Source organism: Dipteris shenzhenensis, chromosome 24 (assembly GCF_047967505.1).
Source record: "Dipteris shenzhenensis isolate YYH24624 ecotype China chromosome 24, Dip_SZ_1.0, whole genome shotgun sequence".
In the NCBI taxonomy this organism is placed as follows: domain Eukaryota; kingdom Viridiplantae; phylum Streptophyta; class Polypodiopsida; order Gleicheniales; family Dipteridaceae; genus Dipteris; species Dipteris shenzhenensis.
Genome location: NC_141619.1, coordinates 44,351,650 through 44,375,990, shown reverse-complemented (window position 1 = coordinate 44,375,990; position 24,341 = coordinate 44,351,650). Strand labels below are relative to the sequence as shown.

The window sequence follows — 24,341 nt, the reverse complement described above, 5'->3', positions numbered from 1 at the left end:
CATATGTCGTGAGAAAGATCCCAAAGAAAGGTTCAAGCAAAATTGGTATCCTTGAAATGATACATTTAGACATATGTGCTCCATTGACTCTTAGGTCAGTAGGAAAAAAGTATACTTCTGGATATTCATATATGTATCAGCTTCATTGCTCATTTTACAGTTAGTTGCTGTACTCTCAGTTTGGAGCATTCATCGTAGCCATTGTTGGCATCTCCCTTGCACCAATTATTCCTACTTATGCATGTGTGTGGAGGGCACTTGGGCACTTCAGTAGAAGGCCACCACTGTTTTTTTCTTTCATGCGGTTCAATCTTGGTTGAATAGATCTTGCAAACTTGCCAGAAGATGATGAAGAAAATCAAGAGGACTCACATTATGTTGCAAATAGCAATCTTTTTAGCCATCTACTCTATGTTATCATAATGACAAGGAAATTTACGTGTTTTTTTTCTTGAATGTAGACAAATATCTTGCTCTCAAAACATATTTTTTGTGGATTTGTAGTTGGAAGGAGAGGCGACTTCACGAGCTATTCGCTTGGCACAGTTTGTGAACACTCCCTTGTATGTAGTGCATGTAATGAGTATCGATGCATTGGAGGAAATTGCAAGGGCTCGCCAGTCTGGTTTGTCTTTTCACTGTCTTTTCACACGGTGGACATGCAACACTTCTAGTAGGCTGATGATTGCTGATATTGTTGTTTCTCTGAAGTGTCCTGAAATGACTAGAGTAAGAGAGAGAATGGGCATCAGAGAGACATTGAATCTATCAATATGTGGCTACAGGACAGCGTGTCATTGGGGAGCCTGTGGTTTCTGGATTGGCGTTGGATGACTCAGAAATGTGGAACCCGGTTTTTGACATTGCTGCAAAGTGAGGTTGCTGAATAAAAGGGCTGGAACATTTTTTTATGACTCTTTGTTGTGTGTCACTTCTTAGAAAGAAAGTGTGTACTATTTTGTAAACATCTTTTGGTATTTACATGTAAACTATATGTGCAGGTATGTGATGAGTCCGCCTATAAGGCCCTCAGGGCACAACAAGGCTCTCCAAGCGGCACTTTCAACAGGAATATTGCAGGTTTAAGGAATTACAAAAAATTTTGTGCTTTACAAACTTTTTGTGTGTGTGTGTGTGCGTGCGCGGGGGGGGTCGTTTATAAATGTCTGCAAAACGTGATGAAACCTATGAGGCGAAAAGAGACAATAAATTATATAATAAAAAAACCCTTGCAGGGAAAATAGAGGTGCCTACCACACCTTCAAAACCAATAAAAATGCAACAGAAGATCAGTGAACGCAGGGTGTGTGTCAATGCTTGAAATGTCTTCTAGGCAGACAAGGCTAATGGATTCCCTTGTGTTAGGGTCATTGCTTGTTACCCTAGCATTAGGGATGATCACATTATGCTTCACTGATCAGATGAATTCTTTTTTTTACAGAGGATTGAGGTTGTAGATTGTTAGGATCAGTGTCCTATGTGCAGAATTTTTGGCATTTTGCCAGAGATCCCCCAAACAAGGAAACAAGGAAACAAGGAATGCTCCTTCTTCTCAACAGGATCCTTCTATGGACCTTGCTCCTCCTCGTTAGAGATGGAAAATAGTTAGAGATGGTAGGTCTGTACCGAGTATCTGTATCTGTATCTATACCGAGTCAGGGAGTATGGGGATTACACTTCTGGGCGCAGCAGGCTACCATGGCTAGCATTGTCCTCCTCTATGGCACTTTCAGCAGGAGGTGACCAGAGATGCTAGCATGCACGCACAGAGAGTTGGTTTGAGCGACTAGGGCTCCACATGGATAGACTCCCTCCCTTCTAGTACAGTATGGATGCTCCGTTTTCTCCCCTCCTATCACACAAGGTCAACTAGGTTATCTGTAAGGATCTCTTACAGCTACACACATTCCAGACCCTGGTTGGGACCGAGCAAACTTCCAGTGAAGCTTAGCTTCTACAGAGATCACTGCTTACATATCATAGAGGAGGGTTTCATTGACCCACTAGGATACACACAGATCCACTTACCCCACTCACTGAGGATCTCTATTGGGCAGTTCCAGGTCTCTTCACATAGACTTCGTATCGAGAGTGGCAGAGCAGAACGCCTACCCAGGGAGAGGCGCATATGCACATTATGTGACATGCAGGAGGTTGAGACGGAGGAGCACCTCATCTTCAAGTGTCCTATTTACTATGAGATCCGAGGGCGTTTCTATTGCCTCTTCAGAGATAGACCCTTGAGTGGCTGATAGCACTCTATCTCCGATTTCATGCCTCCATTGCCTCATCCACCTTGATATCCTGATGATGATGATGATGAGATTGATATGTAGTCAACCATTGACATACTATGTTGTACTTAGTACTTAGTAGTACCATTCTGCATTTTTTGCATTCTGCATTGGTGTGGATGCTCGTTTAGTAGTCGACCACCGACATACTATGTTGTACTTAGTACTTAGTAGTACCATTCTGCATTTTTTGCATTCTGCATCGGTGTGGATGTTTGTTTAGTAGCTCCACCCTCACAGCTCGTTCGTACCAGGATTTTCATAGTCTCATAGACCCATCAGTCTTTTGAAGACTTTAATAAACTTTCTTTCTTTCTTTCTCATTCATGGATCAAGAGACTCCTCACACCCTTCATATACCATCTCAAACTCATGATCAACCTCTTTCTTTATCAGCTCAACGAGTTCTTCCACACCTGATGGAGTTGGATTGGCCACCAGAGTGCAGGCATCTCTTACATCTTTGGCTGCCCTAGTGCAAGTGAGGATTTGAAGGACACCAGCTTCATTTCAGCTGATGCAGAGTGGAGAATTTATTGACAGTCCAGCTCATTTGGAGAGGGCATCGACTCTCATTGTTATGAGACAGCATGGTATTATCCTCTCTACAGGGGACTTCCCATCCTCACTTATGCTAGGGGAGGTTCAGAGAGTGCAAATGCTTCCATCACTAGATCTGGAAAGCAGTTCTATGCTTCTTCCTGCTGCCGATGAGGATTGTCAGTTGGAACATTCAAGGTCTTGGTGGTGTTTATCATCACCACCAAAGACAACTGATATGCAAACATACATGTCCAGGGACCTATTGATATTCTTCTTATCCAGGAGCACAAACCGAATAATAGGGATTTTAGAAAGAAAAGAAGAATGAAAGTTTACTAATGTCGATAAAAGACCAAAGGGTCTCTGAGACTGAAAGAAAACCAGATACAATGAAAGCTAATGGTGGGGCCACTAAATGGACACCCATACCCAAGGCTAGTGTTTGTGATGAGGAAAAAATAAATACATCGGGCTGTTGCTGTGAGAGAGGGAAAACCAAAAAGGGAAACGTAGAGCAGGAGCCCTTAGTTATCTACCAATTGGTCAATGTCCATCCGAGAGACTTGGTTATAGGATCTTGAACATGTGAGTGAAAGCACTGATGCTAAAGTTTGGCAATCGCTGCATATCCCTTGCTCAAACAGGTCTGCATAGGTGGTTGCATCATGAAGATCGAGCCTGAAAAAGGGACCCCCAGGCATGTATAAATGCAACAATCTCACTGGAGCCTGAGCAGTTAGTCAGTCAGTCAGATTCCCAAACAGGCCCCACAAAATCAAGTCGCTTCTATAAACGACCGACAATGCATGACTGACTCAGTCATCGCTGCTATATGGCTAATGCGACGACTCTGCACTAAAATTAACATCAATCGTTGCTATATTAATGCCACCCGCTGCTTTAATTCTAACATCCGACTCTTAGCTTGCAGAAAGATTGAAGTGCATCTAGATGCCCTAGCCTAGGAGGAGAACAGGACCACATTGTCTGTGAATAGTAGAATCAGGATCAAGTAGCCAGCTAGTGTCCTTCAGGTCCAGTGTCCTTCAGCTCCTTGATCCTGATTCTACTATTCACAGACAATGAAGGACACTAGCTTGTCGATGGATAGGCGAAACAAGGTCGGTGATAATAGACAACCCCAATTGTGCTCATGATCTCCTCTTTCTAGCGACTCGAAGTCCTTGGCACCAAAGGAGGGACTTGCATTTCAGTTTCAGCCATCATTCTCTCTTGTGGTTGCCATGGTATGCATTATTCCATCTATGGATCAGTGGGTTATCTTGTTGATAGATGGACATAAGATTGGCTTCCTCAACATTTATGCTCCCAATAATAGAAGGGAATGAATTGGTGGCATTCATTCTCTTGACAGAGCTTCTTGGGATACTTTCCTTTTTTAGTTTGGAGGCATAGATTGTTGGAATTGATGATGCTTTTCTTGCTAGAGTAGATCTATTTTCTTAGTCAACCATTCATGCTCAGGTTGATAGCTTTTGTATGGATGGCTGAACTTTGGACAGAGGTGATACTACTTGCATTTTGTTCTATTATCTAATTCTGACTACCATCCGGTTATTATTTTAATTTTTGAGCCTCACACTCATGCTTGATCTGCCACTATTAGAATTTCATATGTTTTCTCTGTAGAGGAGTTACTAGTGGCACTTTTTGAGATTCTTACTATGGCAGGAGAGCTCTCCCATCCTATGGTAGGAGAGACCTCTCATTTTAGTGGTTTTATCACTCCATTGTAAGGACCAGGAGATAGAATATCCTTAGGTAGGAGGTTGCCATTCATTGTCAGCAGTTGGAAGCCCTACAAAGGTAAGAACAAGAAAGGCCTCTAGATGCCTGGGTCGACAAGTGCATTATTGCAGCAAGGGCTCATGAGCAGACTCTCATGGAGAGTATATCTGATCTTGTTATCATACATGGGAGTCTTTCTAGATTCAGATGGAGGGGAAATTCAATACAAACTTCTTCTCCACTCTTGGTCCTAGACATGGCAGATAAATGTGTTTCTCAGCCAGTTGACTTGACAGCATTTTGCAGTCAGATCTGGATATTGGCATGTATATTGCTCCACATTACTATGCTTTCCCCATCACTATGGAACCTGACACGACTGATGGAGATTGAAATATAGTTATATTTACATTTAATGTTTTCTCCTTATAAGAAAATTTGCCATTTTAGATCAAGGAAATGTACATATTTCTTATAAGGAAATGTACATACTTTACAAGGGTTTTTTTTTTGTGGTTTGGGTAAAAAAGATTGATGATTATATTGATAACAAAAGGACTTTACATTGGAGTTTCAGGATTCCTCAGGGGGTAGTCTATGCGAAAACTGGCATACATCTTCCGAAAGATAATAACAAAACACTTCGAAGGCTTCGTCCCTTGAGACAGAGGAGCAAGGAGCAAACTTGTAGGAGATCTCATAACCAAAATCAAAGGACTTGAACCTTTGAGCATCATCATAAAAAGTCCAAAAAGAAACGTTACCATCAGCAGGGTTCCTTTTTGACCTGGGTGTGAGCAGCAACAGGAGCAGATGAGGAGATCCTAGTATTTCTTTTGCTGGCAAAAGGCATCCATCTCCCTTTGTAGCTGGTCATTGGCATCATTGAAGTTCAAGATGGCTTCATCAAGTCTGCTGTCCCACCAAGAAGAGGATAAAACCTCAGCGTTAGGATCAGTCTGATTAACCTGGTAGTTGTTCCTAACGGTCCAAATAATCCAAAGTTCCTGAGCTCTAATATGAACCAAAATTTCATGTTTCACTTTGATGTGTCTCCAAGGAGAATTACTTTCTAGTTTAAGGGTCTCCCTACATGTATTTGCAACAAATTTCCAAACCCTTCTAGCATGGAAGCTGTCCTATGCCCACTGGGTAAGGCAACCTAAAATTGTGCATAAATGACTAAAAGGAAGAATGCCAACTAATGAAACAAGAAGAAGGCCAATTCCTTCCAATCTCTTATCACCTGAGACAAATGAAGAGCAGAATCTCTCCACAGCATGCTATAAAGGCTCAAATGCAGAATATCAAATACATACCAGACTGTTGTACTGCCTGAATGTTCGCTCTGAAAGCAAACCCTGTACCTCAATGAGGCACCTGCCAAGATCGTGTGTAATCCTATACTGTCCCCTTCTGAAGTCCAGCATCCATCTGACCATGAGACCCCAGGGCTTTCCATGGAATCCACCCTCGTGTCAGTGTCAACAGCTACACACCTGGAAGGTTCCAAGCACTCCATACTGTCCTTCATCTTCACAAAGGCATTTGACTCCTCGTCGACCCAACTCTCTATGTCAGACATCCTTACTATGATTTCGGGATCAACATACCTGACCTCAGTAACACTCGGTGATGTCACTAGGAACAATTCTTCGATTACCACATTAGCTTTCCCCAAAGCAAATGTCCCCTTCAAATATAGGTATGGCCATTTTCCCAAGACCTCTCCACAACGTGGGATAACTCCTTTGCCTCATGACAATCTTCTACTTCATCCCCATGTAGGCCTCTCCTACTCCAGTCTCCACAAGGCCTACAACAATTTCCCCGGGCACTAAATCATTCACCATCCTTGGTGAATGTAAAACAAGAAAATGAGGGAACATGCCTCCTGCTATATGGCATATACACATGCAGTGCTGGGACATGACCCCAAGCTAGCACTATGAAAACATTAGAAAATAAACATCATAAACCAAACCTCCTCCATGTTGCAAACTTTCAAATGATCATGACTTCATCTCCATCTATGATCCATTAGTAATCAATGAATCAATACTATGTTGTACTACTCCATACACAATGGGAGGTTGCTTCAGAGCATCGAGGTCTTTTTTGGACCATCACCCCGTCCAAAGCATACACAGACACAAAGAATTGGCAAAACACAATGGGAGGTTGCTTCAGAGCATCTAGGTCTCTTTTGGACCATCACCCCGTCCAAAGCACACACACACACAAACAATTGACAAACATCCACTTAGGCGAGCCTCCTTTCTCTAGCCATCACCCCGTACGAATCAAACCACTAAAACTAACTACTAAGACCACCATCACATACATGCCGATATAATCCAACACAATAAACCCGTCCATCCAACAAAATGACTAACATTGTGCACAAACGAATAAAAGAAAGAATGCCAACTAATGAAACAAGATAAGCCTCAAACGAATGTCATATTCCCCAAAGCAGACGTCCCCTTCAAATACAAGTATGGCCATTTTCTCAAGACCTCTCCACAACCCACCATATGTGGGATGATGACTCCTCTGCCACATGGCAATCTTCTACTTCATCCCCATGTCGGCGGCCTCTCCTACTCCATTCTCCGCAAGGCCTACAATAGGGGCAGGTGATAAACATATTCTTTGCACGTTGGACACCTCTTAGAGTTTCCATCTTCTTTGCCTGTTTTCAAGCCTCTTGATATTTGTTTACGTAGTCATGTGAAGGATGAGCCAAGGTAGAGTGGAAATCTTTTCAAGAATGGATTTAGACTAGACTTTGTTGAACCTTTCTTTCCAGCATGGGCAACTGTCATGTAGCTTCTGCTTGATGTTAAGGACTCTAAAAACTTCATTTTTCCCACTGATCCCGAAGATGAGCTATTCCCAAGTACTTCGCTTTGTAGAGGGCATTGCCGAGAAGGAGGCTCCACCCTGCTTATTGTCCTCAAGCTCTAGATTGTTGAAATCTCCTCCAACAATTCAAGAGTCTACATCTACAAGGCTCTCTGTAAACCGCTTTCAGAAAGAGGAGCACTGCTGTCGACAAGCAAGGGAGTAAACATTTGCTAACCCCCTCCATACATTTGGCATGGGATATCATCACCAGTCTTATTGCATGGCTGACTCGGAAATCCTTATGCACATAGGCCTTAGGTGGGAGCCGGGACCCAGAGTTATCGTTCTCAGACCTATCATTCTCATGGCTTGGCCACATACTATACACGCACTCATGGCCACCTAGAGTAGAGTTAAGGGATTATGACCCATACCTATCGTTCTCAGTCACTCTCAATGGCTTGGCTACATATTATACACACACTCATGGCCACCTAGAGCAGAGTTAAGGGCTCATCATGCGCAGCCATGGCTAGGAGAGTGGCTTTCATGAGATAGTGGGACCATGGTTTTGTCTTCACTTAGACTGCCTTAGGGCCTTCATGGCAATTCCGCTATTTGGATTGGTTAAAACAACCTCACTTTTTCTCTATTTGATTTTGTTAGAGGTTTTTCACAAGATTTTATTGTTTCCATATACTTTGGTCATACTTTATAAAAGTACGCTTTTGTGGCTTTTAAAAAAAGTACGCAATGCACTTCTAGGCCATCTGGTCCTTTTTGCAACGCAATGCTAAATGGACTCTAAAGTTGTGAAGCATTGTGGGCATCTAGGATCTATACGAAAATCTCTCTCTTGGTGGGAATCCACTATGCTCGAAGAGTGGTCATCTCCATCCTCACTACCATCGCATGTCATTAGAGTACAAGGCAAGACCGGTTGAGTATCACAACTGCACCTGCCCCCCCCCCCCCCCTCCCCCAAGGACGGTGGGGGGTGGTAACAAGAAATCAGAGATAGAGTGCTGTCGAACTGTCCGTGGGTACGGTTGTTCACTGTCTCGTGGCTATAGCTCTATGTCTGACAAGGGCTATGGTGACCCATGTCGACCTTGAACATGGAGGGAATGTCCTCAAGTGTAATCTGTGCATCTGCCCTCTGCCAGGTGGCACACGCCTCCAGCTCTGGGTCACGTCCGTGTCGGAGGCCTGTGAGAGGAGAACCTGGGTGGTCCGGCTAGAAGAACTCAGTGATCATGCTGTGAGAAGAGTCTACTAGTGTGGCCCGTCCCTGTGTCTGTGATCTAAGTAAGTGCTCTCGGTGCCTGACTATCTCATGAATGTAAGCGACCAAACATCTCTGATCCGGAAAAGAGAAAAAGCGAGATAGCATCCTGGAGCTGTCTTTGAAGAGACAGAAGTAGTGCCCCTAGATCTCATAATACATTGGGCATCTAAAAATGAAATGCTCCTTCGACTCGATCTCTTGTAGATCCCACAAGGTGCATATTCATCTCTCCTTGGGTTCTCACTCAGCTCTGCCACTCTCGATGTGGAGTCGATGTGAAGATACCCAAAATTTCCCATTAGCGATCCTCAGTGAATGGGGAAGATGAATCCAAGTATGTCTTGGAGGATCAACAAAGAGCCTAGCCAACAGGGCATATCCTCTGCTCAGGACAAGCCTGCATCGCCGGTCTCATCATGAATATAGGATCATAAAAGAGAACCTCTAGGTATGTGTGGGACGAAACAATCTCAACCGGTGATTTATCAAGGGTGAACCACTCTGTATGCATGGCTTCTTTAGATGTATTGAAGGTCATAACCTTGGTCTTCCCAAAATTGACCTTAAAACAATGTAACTCGCAAAAAGATTGTAGTGCATCTAAATGTCTCTGGAGGCCCTCCACAAAGGAAGATAAGAGTACCACATCACCTGTGTATATTAAAATTTGAATCAAAGCACCAGCTAAAGTGCATACAGCCCCTGCAGTGTCTACGTAAATGTCTCGAGCTCATAGCTCATCTATGTAGAGGCCAAACAAGGTTGGTGAGAGAGGATACTCCTGTTTGACCCCAATAATGCTCATTATCTCATTTGTCCACCCCGCTCTTGTCTGGACCGTACCTGAAAGTGTCTCATAAAGTGCCAACAGCCCAAATGATCTCTCATTCATAGCCCAACTCCTGCGGTTATCTTATGAGAAGGCTTTGCGGAAATCCACCAAGCAACAATAGTCACTCAGCTTCCGTGCCATGGCCTCCTGGATGACACACCTAAGTGTGAGTATGTGATCCATGGTCCCGTGATCACATCGAAATCCAGCTTGCCCCTCTGCTCTGAGTCCCTGCGTCTCTATGGCTGACCTCGGAGTGAAGTACTGAGTGTCGATCTTGGACATGACATGTCCAATCACGATCATCCTGTAGTTCTCCGGGTTCATGGGATCCCCTGTTTTGTGAATGGGTGAGATGGTATTAAGTGTCCAGGTGCATGGGAAGCCAAGGCAAACAACTTTATTGAAGAGCTTCGCTAGGATCAAGGCTAGGATATTAATCCATATGCAATGAATACAGTGCACAAGCCCTCGTGATCTTTCTCTCGGCCATCATGAAGCTTCATCACAACGTCCTTAGCACCTTGTTTTGTGAAGACTGCAGGAAGGTGGGCAAGGTGGGGTGAGGTGTGTGTGAGAAGGAGCATGCAACACTTGGCCAGAGAACTAAACATTGCCACATCAGAGTGGGAGACTTGGGGGTGGCCAAAGAGGCCACTTTCACAAGTACATAGCTAAGCATATACGCATGAATGAATGGTTATTTGTATCTTCTAGACCGAGAAGAAGAGACTGCCAACAAATTTCCCTTTTGCTCCCTAGTCTTCCTTCCTCCCTACCTTTGCCATCCTACTCAGCTCGTGATCTGCCTGCTCACAAATTGTGAGCTGTTGGTCCCTTCTCCTATGCTCATCACCTCCCCTCTCTTGCTTTTCTGCCTTAGTTGTCCCCCTTCATGCATCTTTCCAACAACATTTCTTGGGAACTATGGAGGGCACCATATGGCATGACCTCCTTGGTAGGTTGATAGGCTCATTGGGCCTCATGTTCATACATAGCCCACTCGATGGGTTGTGTGCTATACTAAGTGATGGGTGGTTGTAAACAAACCTGCTTGCTATGGGGTGCTTTGGCTGTCTTCGGCAACCCTTTGCCCCCCTGTTTTGTCTTTCTCCTTGCCCGCCCCTCCCTCTTGGCTCCCCGAAACTACCTGCCTCTACCATCCTCTCCCTCCTTGTAGTGCACTGACTTTGCTTGGGAAACCTGCTTTCTCAAAGCTCCACCTTTGTCAACAATGCAAGGCCCATCGACTTCAACTAGAATTGAAGAATATACAGTGCATGACAATTTTAGAAAAGTTTGGCCCATGTGGCTGTATTGAGTGTTCAACGAACGACAACTTTTAGGCTCTTCCAAGAAGAAATGGAGCAAAGGAAAGGGAGAAGGGAAGAAAAGTTGAGAGATGACGTGAACTGATATCAATTGTCATCGGAGATGAAACCCCACTCAAACACAACTCAATGAGCTCATCTCATGAAAAAATAGGGGTTTCATCCCCTTAAGAAATACATAGAGAGGGAGAAAGAGCCCAAAGAATACTTATGGAAGAAGAATACACTAGAGAGGAAAAGAGGCTAGTTGAAGAAGCATGTACATATGGAGGGAAAGGAGAGCTCCTAAAGGTGGCATGGGGATACAAGAGCTACAAGAGCATGATGGTGAAGGAAAGAAAGAAAGAAAAGAAAAAGTCTATTAAAGTCCAAGGGAGACCAAAAGGTCCATGGGTCAGCATATAACCATCTAATTCATCAGCTTAGGGAGGGTATATGGCAACTCCCAAAGAGTACAAAAGCCGCTCTGTTTATTCTTCAATTGAGCTCCTCAACTATCCATACCTTTGTCCCTTTCAGCTTTTATGATTGGCGGAGAAGCTTGGTCCACAAGTTATCTGAGCGTGATGATAGCATGTCCTCTGGAGTGTTTGATGTTAGTTGCTCCTTCCTCATCATCTTCATCATCAACTTTCCATTCAATGTTGGGCATGGCTGCTTTGACATGTGCTAAAGTTTCACTAAAAGAGTCATCATCCTTGTACCTATTTTCAGAGAGTCCTATCAAGAATCTTCAATGCGTTGTCACATTTGGCTTCATGTTCCTAAATCTCTTCTTGAATATTAGTTTTACTTGCCTTTGACTCAACTTCCACTGTAACTTCCTTCTTAATTTTTTATACTTCTGTGTGAATGAAGTCTTTAACTGTAGAGACTAATTGAGGGGTGGCAGGGGAAGCCTTACGTGCCTTCACAACATCTATGATTGTCTGCTTTCTAGGCCCTTCAAAAAATGGAAGTTTAGCTATCACTGCTGCCAATTGCATCTTCAAATCCCATACCTCTTGCTGTAAATAAGAGATTTGCTCATGGTGACCAATGATAGGCCGATTTAGACCTCCTTTGTAGTATGTATGCGCATATGGAGATGGTAGGCTAAGCCACTCCATATTGGCCATATCTATAGGACCCCCAAGCTAACTAACCCCCGAACTGGGCAAGGGGTCTCAGCCCAGCTCAGGGTTAAGTTTGCTACTGTTACGACCTGGAGAAAGGGGGAGGAAGGCGGCTGCTGCTGCTACTTTGGCCAACTGTTGTTCGACCTGGTACTTCGACCTGTTGTGCTGCTGCTTGGATGCGTTGACAAACTAAGGCGGAAGCTGGTGGCTGTAAACGGGGCTGGAGATGGGGGTGACGGGATGTGTCAATCTTATGAGCAAAAACCTATGAGCAGGTTTATCCGAGCGTGTTTTTCAAGAGACTTAAAAAAATGTATTTCTTTAGGAAACATGGTTTTTACACTTTTATTTTCACTAGAGCTAGATCCCTTTATCATAAAAATATACAGACTAGTCACTCATTCATTTTTACACAACATAATTTTCTTATTTAGAGACATCCCTTTGTACCCCTCTTATTACCTTAAAAAAGTGTTGATTCCTTTAAGAAACATCCCTCATAATCACTCTCAATGTAATAATACTATGCATATATAATTACTTATTAACTCATTTATATCATATGGCAATATCTTTTTAGTGTTTTTATAGCATAAATAACAAGATATTTATGGACATGTTTCTAAAGAAGTTTAAATTACTATAAATAAGTATTAACTTGGGCTTATATATCACTCTCATAAAATACATGTAATATTTAATACTATATATGCAAGATTTTCCAAAATATAACTCCACAGATGTGCTCAAATGGGGTGTTCCGATCAATTTGAGTGGCTGAATGACTATATTTGGACATTGGATATGAAAGTTATGTCACTTTTAAAAGTGCTGTCCAAGATAGTTTCGCCAGCGAAACTACCTTGGGAGACCTGCTTCAAAGGGGTTTTGCTGGCGAAACTACTTGGATGGCTTGCTTCAATGAGTTTTCTTTGAAGAAACCCTTTCACGAAGATAGGTTGAGAGAGGGTTTTCAATGTCACCCCCTATTAAGTAAAAGTTGTAAGAAGGATCATAAGGGAATTTTCATAGAGAAGTCTACTCTACATGTGGGTTTCTTCAAAAGCCATCCCATTATGCTCTCACCATTCCTAAAGATTCACCTAAAGATTTTTGTATAAAATAGGCATTGCTATAATACTTTGCATATTTCTAAGTGAAACTATGTTTTCTTCTCATTGATTTTTGCCATATTTATGCATAGTTGGAAGCTTTTTTTTTCCTTCGCTCGAATGCTCGGAAGATTTCGCTCAGAAAATGCTCGTCCCCAGGGTGAGGTACCTTAGGCACGTCTAGAGCTGAGTGCCTTAGGCGCGCCTAGGGCTGCACCTAAGGCCTTGATGCAAGGCGAGAGATATGCACCTAAGGCGCCGCTTACAGAGAGAGAGAACAGGAGCATGCTTGCCTTGATCACTCTGCTCTTGGAGCAATTTTGAACTTAATAGAAGTCTTTTTCTTGGGGAAATAAGAAAGATACAAGTCAATAAAATTCAAATGGTGTAATTGTTAGCAGTTAGCCCTGGTATGAGCCTTGTAGGTCAGGTCAACTCTATGAGTTGACTTCTCCGGTCAACCATATGGTTGACTTGGGGGCCATATAGGCCACCCTTTGTATTTTCCTCTTATCCATTTGAGCAGTACTAAGCTTTGCTTAAGCTTGTTGTTTGCTTCCTGCACTCCACTCCCGTTCCATTGCTTCTTGCACCCAACAGTGGTATTAGAGCAGGTTCTCTTGCTCCTACCTGCCTTCCCTCGTACTCTCCCATTGCTCCTACCTGCCATTTTGCTCCAGCTCAGTCCGGTGCCTCATTTCATCACCAAAAACCTGTTTTTTGAGCAGAAAAACAGTCCAGCGACTGTTTTTGACTTTTTGAGGTTCGATTTCAACGTTTTTTGGAATTTTTCAGCTGCCCGCATACCAATGACCCTATCCCGCACCATTTTGGCGGAATTGTTTTTGTCCGTACAGTTGTATGGATGGCCGTACGGACAGACCTGTACGAACATATGCGCGATGCTGCCAGAAATCCGTACGACTTGTCAGAAGTTGATTTCGAGCATTTTTTAATAGTTTTTGGAGGTTTTTTGCTCAGCAGATCTGGACTTTTTTCAGTCATTTGGGCCTTCCTCCAGGTGCTCCAACCTGCTCTAGCACCATTTGGATGGGATTCTCTCCCTCTTGACTCAGATCTGCCTGGTATAGTTGGATTTGAAGCTTTTCACCCTCTTTTATGTCACATTTGCACACATTGCTATGACATTGAGGTGATTTCGCTCTAGAGATTGGGGCTTCTGTGTCACATTTGCAGATTTTGCAGTGACATTTGCTCCTTTTGGTCACATTTTGGGGCTTTTGCAGTATTTGCCCTATTTTGACTTCATTTCCACTCGGACACTAGGAATTTTGGATCTATTGCTGACAGATTGCAGGATCTTTTTAGATTTGCAGGTTATTTTGTCACATTTGCTTTATTTCAGCAAAACTTGGGGCTTTTGGTCATTTGCCCCAAATTTGACAGTTTTGCCCTTCCAAAAATTGGGGGTTTTGTCAATTTTGTTGAAATTTGCAGCAGTGACATTGGCTTGGTACAACCAATTTTGGGCATTTGGTAGACATTGACATTGTCTTGGAATTGCAGCACATTGAATCACATTTGCAACTTGCAGCACAATTTGGGGCTTTTCCCAATTTTCCCAATTTGCCACTGCTGGTGTAGCTGCTACAGCCACCTCTGGATCTACTACTACTCCAGCCATACCTCCTACACCCAACAGTGGAACATACCAGATGGGATGGTAGAGATTCCCAAGCACAATCTATCATTGCTTTTTCAGTGAAGAGACATATCATTCCTCACATTCGGTCTTGCAAAACATCAAAGGCTGCGTAGGACATCTTGGCTCACCCTTACCAGGTTCACAATGAGGCACGTGTTGCTTTCTTATGCAGGCAATTGGAGACTGTCAAAATGGAAGAGGGGGACAGCATGGATGGATACATCACAAAAATTAAGGATTTTCAAGAGCAGCTCATTAATGTGGATGAAATTATTTCAGATGCTCAGGTAGTGTCCACGACACTCAATGGACTTTATGAGCCCTACCAGGGGTTTGCTACTACATTGAGGTTGGTTGACATGGGCAATCCCAACACTTACGACCAGCTTGTTTCCCTTCTCTTGCAGGAAGAGCAGAGTCGCACAAATCTTGCTGCTTCTCAAATTGCAAATTAGGCTTTTGTCGCTAATCACAAAAATAAGGGAAAGAAGGGGCCAAATTACAGCAAACCCAAGCCTTCTAGAGGCTCATCTAGTGCTGGACACTCATCTAATTCTGCCCCGTCTGATGCAAAGAAGAAAAACAACAAACGTTGTAATTATTGCCGGAAGCCAAGACATGACATTTCTGAATGTCGCAAGCGCATCGCTTCTAAAAAGAAAAAGCAGCAAAAGGGACTTGCTGTCACTACTACTGCTGCTGCCCCAAATCATGGTCATGAGGTGTCACCACAATGTAAATATCGTAAGTCAAAGTACAGTTGACTATTTATTTGATCATAATTAAAGAGCTTTATATGTGTTAATTATGGTCAAAGAGTTCTTTTAATGGTCAAAGAATTGACTACGGTCAAAGATACTTGACTCTAGTCAAGTAAACCTGACCTCGGTCCGGGAGACTTGGTTTATTACCAAGAGGGTTAACTGCGGTTAACCAGAGAACCACAGAGCTAACTACGGTCAGAGAGTGTTGACTTTGGTCAACGAGACTTGGCATGCGCCAAGAGGGTTAACCACGGTTAACCAAGATGTGCCAACTTCGGTTGGAGAGACTTAACTATAATTAAGGCGCCTCGACCTTTGGTCAAAGCCTCTTAATTATAATCAAGAGTGTTGACTCCGGTCAACCAGAGAATAAATATATATTTTTTTATTTGTTATGTGTGCACATGTGTTTAGTGGGGACGCCCACCGTGACTAGAATTAGTCCACAGTGTGTTATTTGCATGCAAAGCGCTAACAATTAATGGGTGCCATGGTGGTACGCTCTAATTAATTGTTGCAGGTACTAGGAAGAGTTATTTTCCTAAGCGCTATGGGAGCCTAACAAGCATCTAGGAGGCGGTTCGTGTGACCAAGTGCTTTGAAGACTCCAGAGTGGCCCTTAGTGGCATGTAATAAGACTTAGTCTAGATTTTAGACATGTGGCATGTTGCCAATTTGAAATGAGCTTGAAGCTCTTGTAATGAATCATTCACGTTGGATTTTGGTATCAAGCAGCTCTACGCTGAACTCTTGTAACAAGTTCTCTCTTCAAGAAATAAAATACCTTCAGGGGGGTCCAGCCCGACATGTTGTCCTGGGCCCTAGTGTCTTTGTTGAGAGAGGGAGAGCAAATGAGAGTGTCTCTGCTGTCTTTTACGAGAGTAGGTTCGGGAAAAATCCAAGTGGCCAACGTAGGACACCTCTGACGAGAGTTTCTGTTGGTAGAGAGACCACAGAAGAGAAAGGGCCAACGCAAATTTAGATTGGCAGGCGTGAAGGATTTCATCATTTGAGTCCTGACGAAGACAGTTGTGGAAGCGTTCCTGTTTCTTGCATGGGTAATAATTGGCCTGACGGGGGTGCACCGATGAAGCTTTGGAGAAGTGTTCACAGGCTTTGAGGGAGCGCACGGGCTCCGAGTGTAATTTGTGATGGACAACATAAGCTCTCCTATGTGCCCAGCGCGTTGTGATGCAAAAGTTCCTGCAGTTGGAACTCTTCCAGGCGTGAACTGAGGAGAAGCGATAGCAGGAGACGTGAACGTAAATTTAGTTCGGCCAGTATTCCGTCACGCTCCCCGTGTGGTGACGACGCCTTCAAGCATAGCGATGCCTTCACGCGCAAGTTCGTGTTTGACGGAGGTTCTTACGCGATGCCTTCACATGCAAGTTCGTGTTTGACGGTGGTTAGTGAAACCGTGGTTAAGTTAACTACAGCTAGTTAACTTTGGTTAGTTGAACCAGTACCCAGTTAGTTCAACAGTGGTCCAATTAATCTGGCCTAACCAGACCAGTCTGGTTGGTGTAACTAGACTGTGACCAGTCCAGTTAGACTAGTAGTAGACTAATCAGACTAGAGCCAGTTAGTCTGGTTACAGTAACCAGTCAGTTACTTCATCTTGTTATTGTTCAAAAAAAAAAAAGGGACAGTTGCAAAGACTGTTTCTGCTAGCAGATTTCACCTACCTGTTAGACTTTTACTATCAGAAACAGCAGAGATCAGAGGAAAAATTAGAGAAAATGCATGCCTTTGTGCTCAGAAAAAGGGAATCAGATGCATTATGAGTGCTTTCTGCAACAGCCAGAAAAGGGGCAATATAGTTGTTGATGCCTTGGAAACTTTGTGGGTATATGCCTTGAGTTGACAGCCCGGTACTGGCAGAGATTGTGAATGCAAGACACCCCTTGTTGAGGTGATTTTTCTCTTTGAAAAGCAAAGGCAGTGTGCATCAGTTGCATACACAGTGTGTGTGAGAAACTTGCAGATCTCAGTCGAGTTGTAAGAAAATGGCTCAATCGCCTATCCAGTGGGATTCACAAGATAGGGATGTACATCCAAGACAGAGAAGTGTGCAGCAAACTCAGCAAGAATTTGAGCAGATGGTACGCACTCGTATACAAGAGATGGAAAATCTCAGAAAGGATCCAAGGGCTCAGCATTTGTTTCAAGCAGAAGCTATGCCTAATGCAGTATATGACGTGCCAATGCTAGAGGCACACTCTCGTGTACAGCCAGAGAAAGAGAGATCTCATAGGGGACGGTCTCATAGCAGGAAGAGATCGAGGCATCATCACCGATCTCCTAGTCCATCACCGTCTACCTCGAGTTCGACTTCTGTATCTTCTTCTTTATCAGATAAACCATCAAGGAAAAGAAGAAAACACAAGACGTCTAGGAAGAGAAAGTCTTCCAGAGAGACTAAGGAATTCAAAGAGGGAGGTAAATCTGTCAAGTTTATGACCTACAATGGACAATATGATCATACAGACAAAGCATTGTAGTTCATCAGGCAGTTTGATGCTGCATTCGGTACAGAAAAGTTTTCACAATCCTCCAAGTTAAGAATGGTCAGTTTGCACTTGATCGCAACAGCTAGTGCATGGTGGAGTGCACAGACCACAGATGGGTCAGCCCCAAAGAAGTGGAAGGACTTCAAGAAAGCCTTCTACCAGCAGTTTATGCCTAAACAGTTTAGAGACCATGTTCTTCAAGATTGGGACAGTTTGCATATGGATGTAGGAGATACAGTGGATGTATACAACCAAAAGTTTTGGGATGCTTATTTGCAGGTTGCACCTTTCAAAAAGATCTCCAAAGGAACCCAAATGAGAAAGTATAGAGTAGGTCTCAGTCCAAGAATTCAGGCAATAGTAAATGCTCTAGGGGCAAAGAACATTCAAGAACTTATGCATTCAGCTTCAGTGGCTAGTCTTGTGCCGTTACAAGATCCATCTACAGTACTATCCTTGCATGCAGGACGTGCTGAAAGAAAGGAAACTGATTTTTCAAAATCAGAAAAGAAAGAGTACCCCAAGGTTGAAAAGAAAGGGTTTCAGCCTCAGAAGCCAAGGGTAACTCAGTTTTCAAAGACTTATAAAGTCAAATCTCCATTCACCCCTGAACAGATAGCTGAATTCCGTAGAGATGGGAAATGCTTCAAGTGCGGCAAAGAGGGGCATGTGGCTGCCTAGTGCCCGGAAAAGCCTTCAACTTCGAAGGGAAAAGAGGTAGAGGAGCCACGGGGACCGCAAAAGCCAAGGGCAGAAGGAATTCCTGACATACTGGGTCATGTTTCAAACCCAGAAGAACGAGAATTGCTGCTATCCTGGGGTAAAGTCAGAGACCAGCAAGCGCTAATTTTATTTGATCCATGGGCTACTGATAATTTCATATCAGAGGACCTAGCCCTGGCTCCCTAGGCCTGTGTTCTTACTACATAAGGTTTATCAGGCATTTTGTTGATATCGCAGCTCCATTACATGACCTTACTAAGAAAAATGCAGCCTTCACGTGGGGAATATCACAGAAGAAAGCATTCAATACACTAAAGGAGACGTTGACTACAGAACCTATTCTTGTAGTCCCGGATCTTTATCAACCTTTTGATGTTGATTGTGATGCTTGTGGAGAATGTGTTGGGGCTGCATTACATCAGAATGGACATGTAGTAGCCTACGAGAGCCGAAGATTGCGTGATGCTGAAAGATATCTGGAAATCTATGAGAAAGAGTTATTGGTTGTAATTCATGCCATCCATACATGGAAGCACTATCTTTTGGGTGCAGATTTTACTGTTAAAACAGATCACCAAAGTCTGAGATACTTTTTGACTCAGACCAAGCTTTCCGAGAAGCATATGAAATGGGCAAGCATGCTGTCAATGTATCATTTTCATGTTGCCCATACCCCAGGAATTCGGAACAGAGTGGCAGATGCCTTGTCCCGAAGACCCCAGGTCAATAATGTGACTATTGCTTATCATCAAGACTTGGAAGGCATGAGGGAGCAATATGCTAGTGATGCAGATTTTGGTGAGATTTTACAGCAAATACAAGAGGGGCAATCCACCAGTCACTATTCCCTGAAAGATGGGTATCTAATGAAAGATGATTGCCTATGCGTCACCCAGGAGATGACGAAAAAGATTTTGGAGGAATGCCATGCACTCCCTATGCTGGACATAGAGGAATTACAGCAACAACTCTAGCACTAGAGAGGTATTTCTTTTGGCCAGGGATGCGGAAAGATATACATCAGTTTGTTACTGAATGCCTTACGTGTCAGAAAGTGAAGTATGATAGACGGAAGGCACCTGGCCTACTTATGCATGTTCCTGTGCCTCAGGCACCATGGGAAAGTATTACAATGGACTTTATTTTTGATTTGCCAAGATCAAAGTCAGGGAATGGTGGGATTTGGACTATCATTCATAGATTCAGCAAGCAAGCTCATTTCATTCCGGTTCGCAAAACCATAACGGCAAATCATATGGCTAAGCTTTTCATGGCACAGATCTTTAAGCATCATGGTATGCCTAAGTCCATTGTTAGTGATCGAGATCCCAGAATGACCAGTCTATTCTGGAGAGCTTTATATGATAACATGGGGACGAATTTGAATTTTTCTTCTTCTTTCCATCCCCAGACAGATGGTCAAAGTGAAGTAGCAAATTCTACAGCATTAGATATGCTGAAATGCTACGTGGGTGACCAAGGTTCAGACTGGGAAAAGTACCTACCATTGGTAGAGTTTGCTTACAATAATACAGTACACAGCTCTACAGGGAAAGCCCCCTTTGAGGTCATTTATGGGAAGGTGATTTTGCTACCTATATTGAGGACCAAAGATGAAATATTTGCAGCTGATCAGTTTGCGAGAGACCTCCAGACAGCTTACAGCCAGGTTCGGACAGCAATCAAGAGGTCTCAAGAGAAACATAAAAGAGTTGCTGATAAGCATAGGAGACAGTTAGATCTCAAGGAAGGGGATTGGGTACTTTTGAAGTTTGAAAAAGCTAGGCTCTGCAAGTTTAAAGGCAAACAGAAAGTGTATGCAAAGTTATCTCCCAGATACTATGACCCTTTCAGGGTTACAGAAAGAATAAATGAGGTTGCATACAGGTTAGCATTGCCAGAGCATGGGAGGATTCACAATGCATTCCATGTGAGTCTTCTAAAGAAATTCCAAGGACCAGAGCCTACAGAACCAGTATCAGAGGATCCACCAGAAGTGGATGAGCTGGAGGAGGTCCTTCAGCCAGAGCAGATTGTGTAGCATACTGTACGCAAAGGCCCTCAGGGCAAGGAGTTTTACAGGTATCTTGTAAATTCAAGAATTATATGGCATTAGATGCCAAGTGGATGGACGAAGACATGTTATTCGACCATCCACAGCTTTTGGATGTTTACAAGGAAGCTTTTCAGTTGAGGTCAACTGAATAGAAGCCGAGGGGATGTCGCCACAATGTAAATATCCTAAGTCAAAGTACAGTTGACCATTTATTTGATCATAATTAAAGAGTTTTATATGTGTTAATTATGGTCAAAGAGTTCTTTTAATGGTCGAAGAATTGACTACGGTCAAAGATACTTGACTCTAGTCAAGTAAACTTGACCTCGGTCGAGGAGACTTGGTTTATTACCAAGAGGGTTAACTACGGTTAACTAGAGAACCACAGAGTTGACTACGGTCAGAGAGTGTTGACTTCGGTCAACGAGACTTGGCATGCGCCAAGAGGGTTAACCAAGATGTGCCAACTTTGGTTGGAGAGACTTGACTATAATTAAGGCGTCTCGACCCTTGGTCAAAGCCTCTTAATTATAATCAAGAGTGTTGACTCCGGTCAACTAGAGAATAAATATATTTTTTTATATTTGTTGTGTGTGCACACAACTAATGGGTGCCATGGTGGTACGCTTTAATTAATTGTTGCAGGTACTAGGAAGAGTTATTTTCCTAAGCGCTATGGGAGCCTAACAAGCATCTAGGAGGCGGTTCGTGTGACCAAGTGCTTTGAAGACTCCAGAGTGGCCCTTAGTGGCATGTAATAGGACTTAGTCTAGATTTTAGACATGTGGCATGTTGCCAATTTGAAATGAGCTTGAAGCTCTTGTAATGAATCATTCACGTTGGATTTTGGTATCAGGCAGCTCTACGCTGAACTCTTGTAACAGATTCTCTCTTCAAGAAATAAAATACCTTCGGGGGGGTCCAGCCCGACGTGTTATCCTGGGCCCAAGTGTCTCTGTTGAGAGAGGGAGAGAGGGAGAGCAAATGAGAGTGTCTCTACTGTCTTTTACGAGAGCTAGTATTGCATGAGGCAGCAAACATTGCTCACCATGAGTGGGCTTTCACGGTGACATGCCAGTACCACCATCCAGAGAAGCATGCTACAGCCTTGTCTGTCTTAGATTCTAAGTCAGATTGGTGCTTCGACAGTGGTGCTTCTAAGCACATCACTTCTTGCAGATCACTCTTTCAGACATTGGGGACTGCTCCACATGGTGGCACAGTGACATGTGCCAAGCAATGCATCATATCCCGTGAAAGGGATTGGCCAGGTCAAGGTCACTTCAGTTTCAGGTGATACGATGACGCTCATGGACGGTTTGTTTGTCCCAGGTATCAAAAAGAACCTCATCTCCATTGCAGCCATATCCTTGAATGGCTTTCGGGTTCTCTTTGATGGTTAACGATGTGCCATGTATGACAACCAATACAATGACATCTTAGTACTTATTGGGTCACTTTCTTCTGGGCTATATCATCTTGATGTTTATGCCAAACAACTTGTTATAGAGGCAAATTTGGTGGCTGAATCTGTAATTTCAGATTCCCACTTATGTCATGTGAGGTTGGGTCACCTCAACTACAAAAGCTTGGTTAAAATGCATTCACAAAACATGGTGGTTGCTCTCCCACCCATGCATGCACTGGTTAAACATGTTTGTGAGGGATGCTTGTTGGGCAAAATGCACCATTTCTCATTTCCAAAGGATGGGACAATTGGTGCATCCAGGAAGCTTCACCTTGTCCATAGTGATGTGTGTGGGCCGATGTGGACAGCATCTCTTGGGGGCTACCTTTACTTTTCTACCTTTGTGGATAACTACACTAGATTTGCTTGGATATATGGCATGAAGGCCAAATCTGATGTGTTCCCATGCTTCATACATTGGCTTGCCATGGCTGAAAATGAATCAGAGAACAAGCTTCTTACTCTACGCACTGACAGGGGGGGAGAGTACATGTCCCATGAATTCTCTGATTCATTTTCAATGTGTTCCAACTATGTGCTCAATCGGGCACCCACAAAGGCATTGAAGACTCACACACCTTACGAGACATGGCACCGTTGCAAACCTGAAAGTTCTCATATGCGGGTTTTCGGGTCATTGGCTTATGCTCATGTGCCATCTCAGCTGAGGCACAAGCTTGAAGACAAAGCTGTAAAATGCATATTCATTGGTTGTAGCGTAGAGAGCAAGGCATACAGGTTGTATCAGCCCCAGCACAGGCAAGGTCATTGTCATTAGGGATGTTGTATTCGCTGAAAATGTACCTTTACCTTGGCTGGAATGCAAAAAACAGCCTACTATTGATTCCTCAGATGTCTTTGATACAATTTTACCTTGCCCATAGATCCAGAGCAGCCAGCACAGATTGTTGTGCCATACATTTCTACCAATGCACATCCTCCTCCAATAGTTCCTGCTCAGCCTGGTATGCCTTTAATTGATGATCATGCTATTGAGCAGGCAGTTGCACAGGAGAGTGCTGTCATTAAACAGCAAAAATCAGTCCCGAGATGGCTTTTGGACACACTCAGGACAGCAAACAAGCTAAGCCTTTGCCAGCCCACACTAGAGGTGCGCATAAATAGATGCATGGCAACTATTTGGCTGTAGCTTTGGTTGCTACTGCTTGCAATGAGGAACCTTTATGTCACAAGGATGCCTTTGACAGCAAGGAATGGATGGATGCCATGAAGGATGAGTTTGAATCCATTCATGCCAACAACACTTGGTGTTGGAATGGTCACCTCCCCATCTGTAAGCCCCCATATGAGGAGAGCGTGGGGGAGGGAAACCTAGGGCAGATGATGCCCACAGAAGAGAGAGGGAGGGGGCTGCCACATGGGCAGCACCTCACAGCCAATAGAGGAGGATCCCTAAAGGAACAGTATGGGACCTGCAGCAGCCTGATTGCGGAGGGATTTCCAGCAAGGACAGACGGCGCTTCAGTACGGAGAAGGTACGGAATGCATACGTGGCTGTACTGGGCTGGTATAGGCCTGGCAGGAGGCAAGGATGCTGCAGCAGGAAGGCGCCTGCATGAAGAAAGATGCGGGGCAGATGGCAGAGGCTATAGGTAGGTGTGAGGCCTGCAAAAGGCCCTGAATCTAGGGCAGTAGGGCCCTGGCCAGTGGCACAATGCCACGTGGCAGGTCGGCCCTGCAAATGGCCCTAAAGGGGCCTAGTTTTGTGAGCCCATGGGGAGGGCTGCTGGGTTGGCCAGTGGACCCCACAATGGGTCGGTTTTTTTTTTTTTCCATGAAAAAGACTTCTATTAAGTAAGAACAAAAACCCGCGAGAGCAAGCTCAAAGCGGAATACATCATGAAATCATGAGGATAATAAAAAACCCCCTCAGAGTGAGGTGGAAAGAAACCAAGGCTGAGGTTGAAAGTGCCATCTCAACCCTGTAGTAGATTCAGAGAAGAAAGGAGAATCCTTCCATTCCCTGAAGAAAGAAACCCTCCTAGCTGAGGCTGCACGGGAGTCCCCCTGCATACC

At 43.8% G+C, this 24,341-nt stretch overlaps 1 protein-coding gene across 1 annotated transcript in view; it reads left to right on the top strand.

The window, feature by feature from the left end:
* Positions 1–24,341, top strand: part of PYD2 (pyrimidine 2) — a 112,364-nt gene that overhangs the window by 69,146 nt on the left and 18,877 nt on the right. Inside the window, exons 6-8 of the mRNA XM_087395715.1 lie at positions 505–625; positions 786–873; positions 1,002–1,080. Of these exons, the coding sequence (XP_087251841.1) occupies positions 505–625; positions 786–873; positions 1,002–1,080 (288 nt within the window). The remainder of the gene's footprint in view (positions 1–504; positions 626–785; positions 874–1,001; positions 1,081–24,341) is intronic.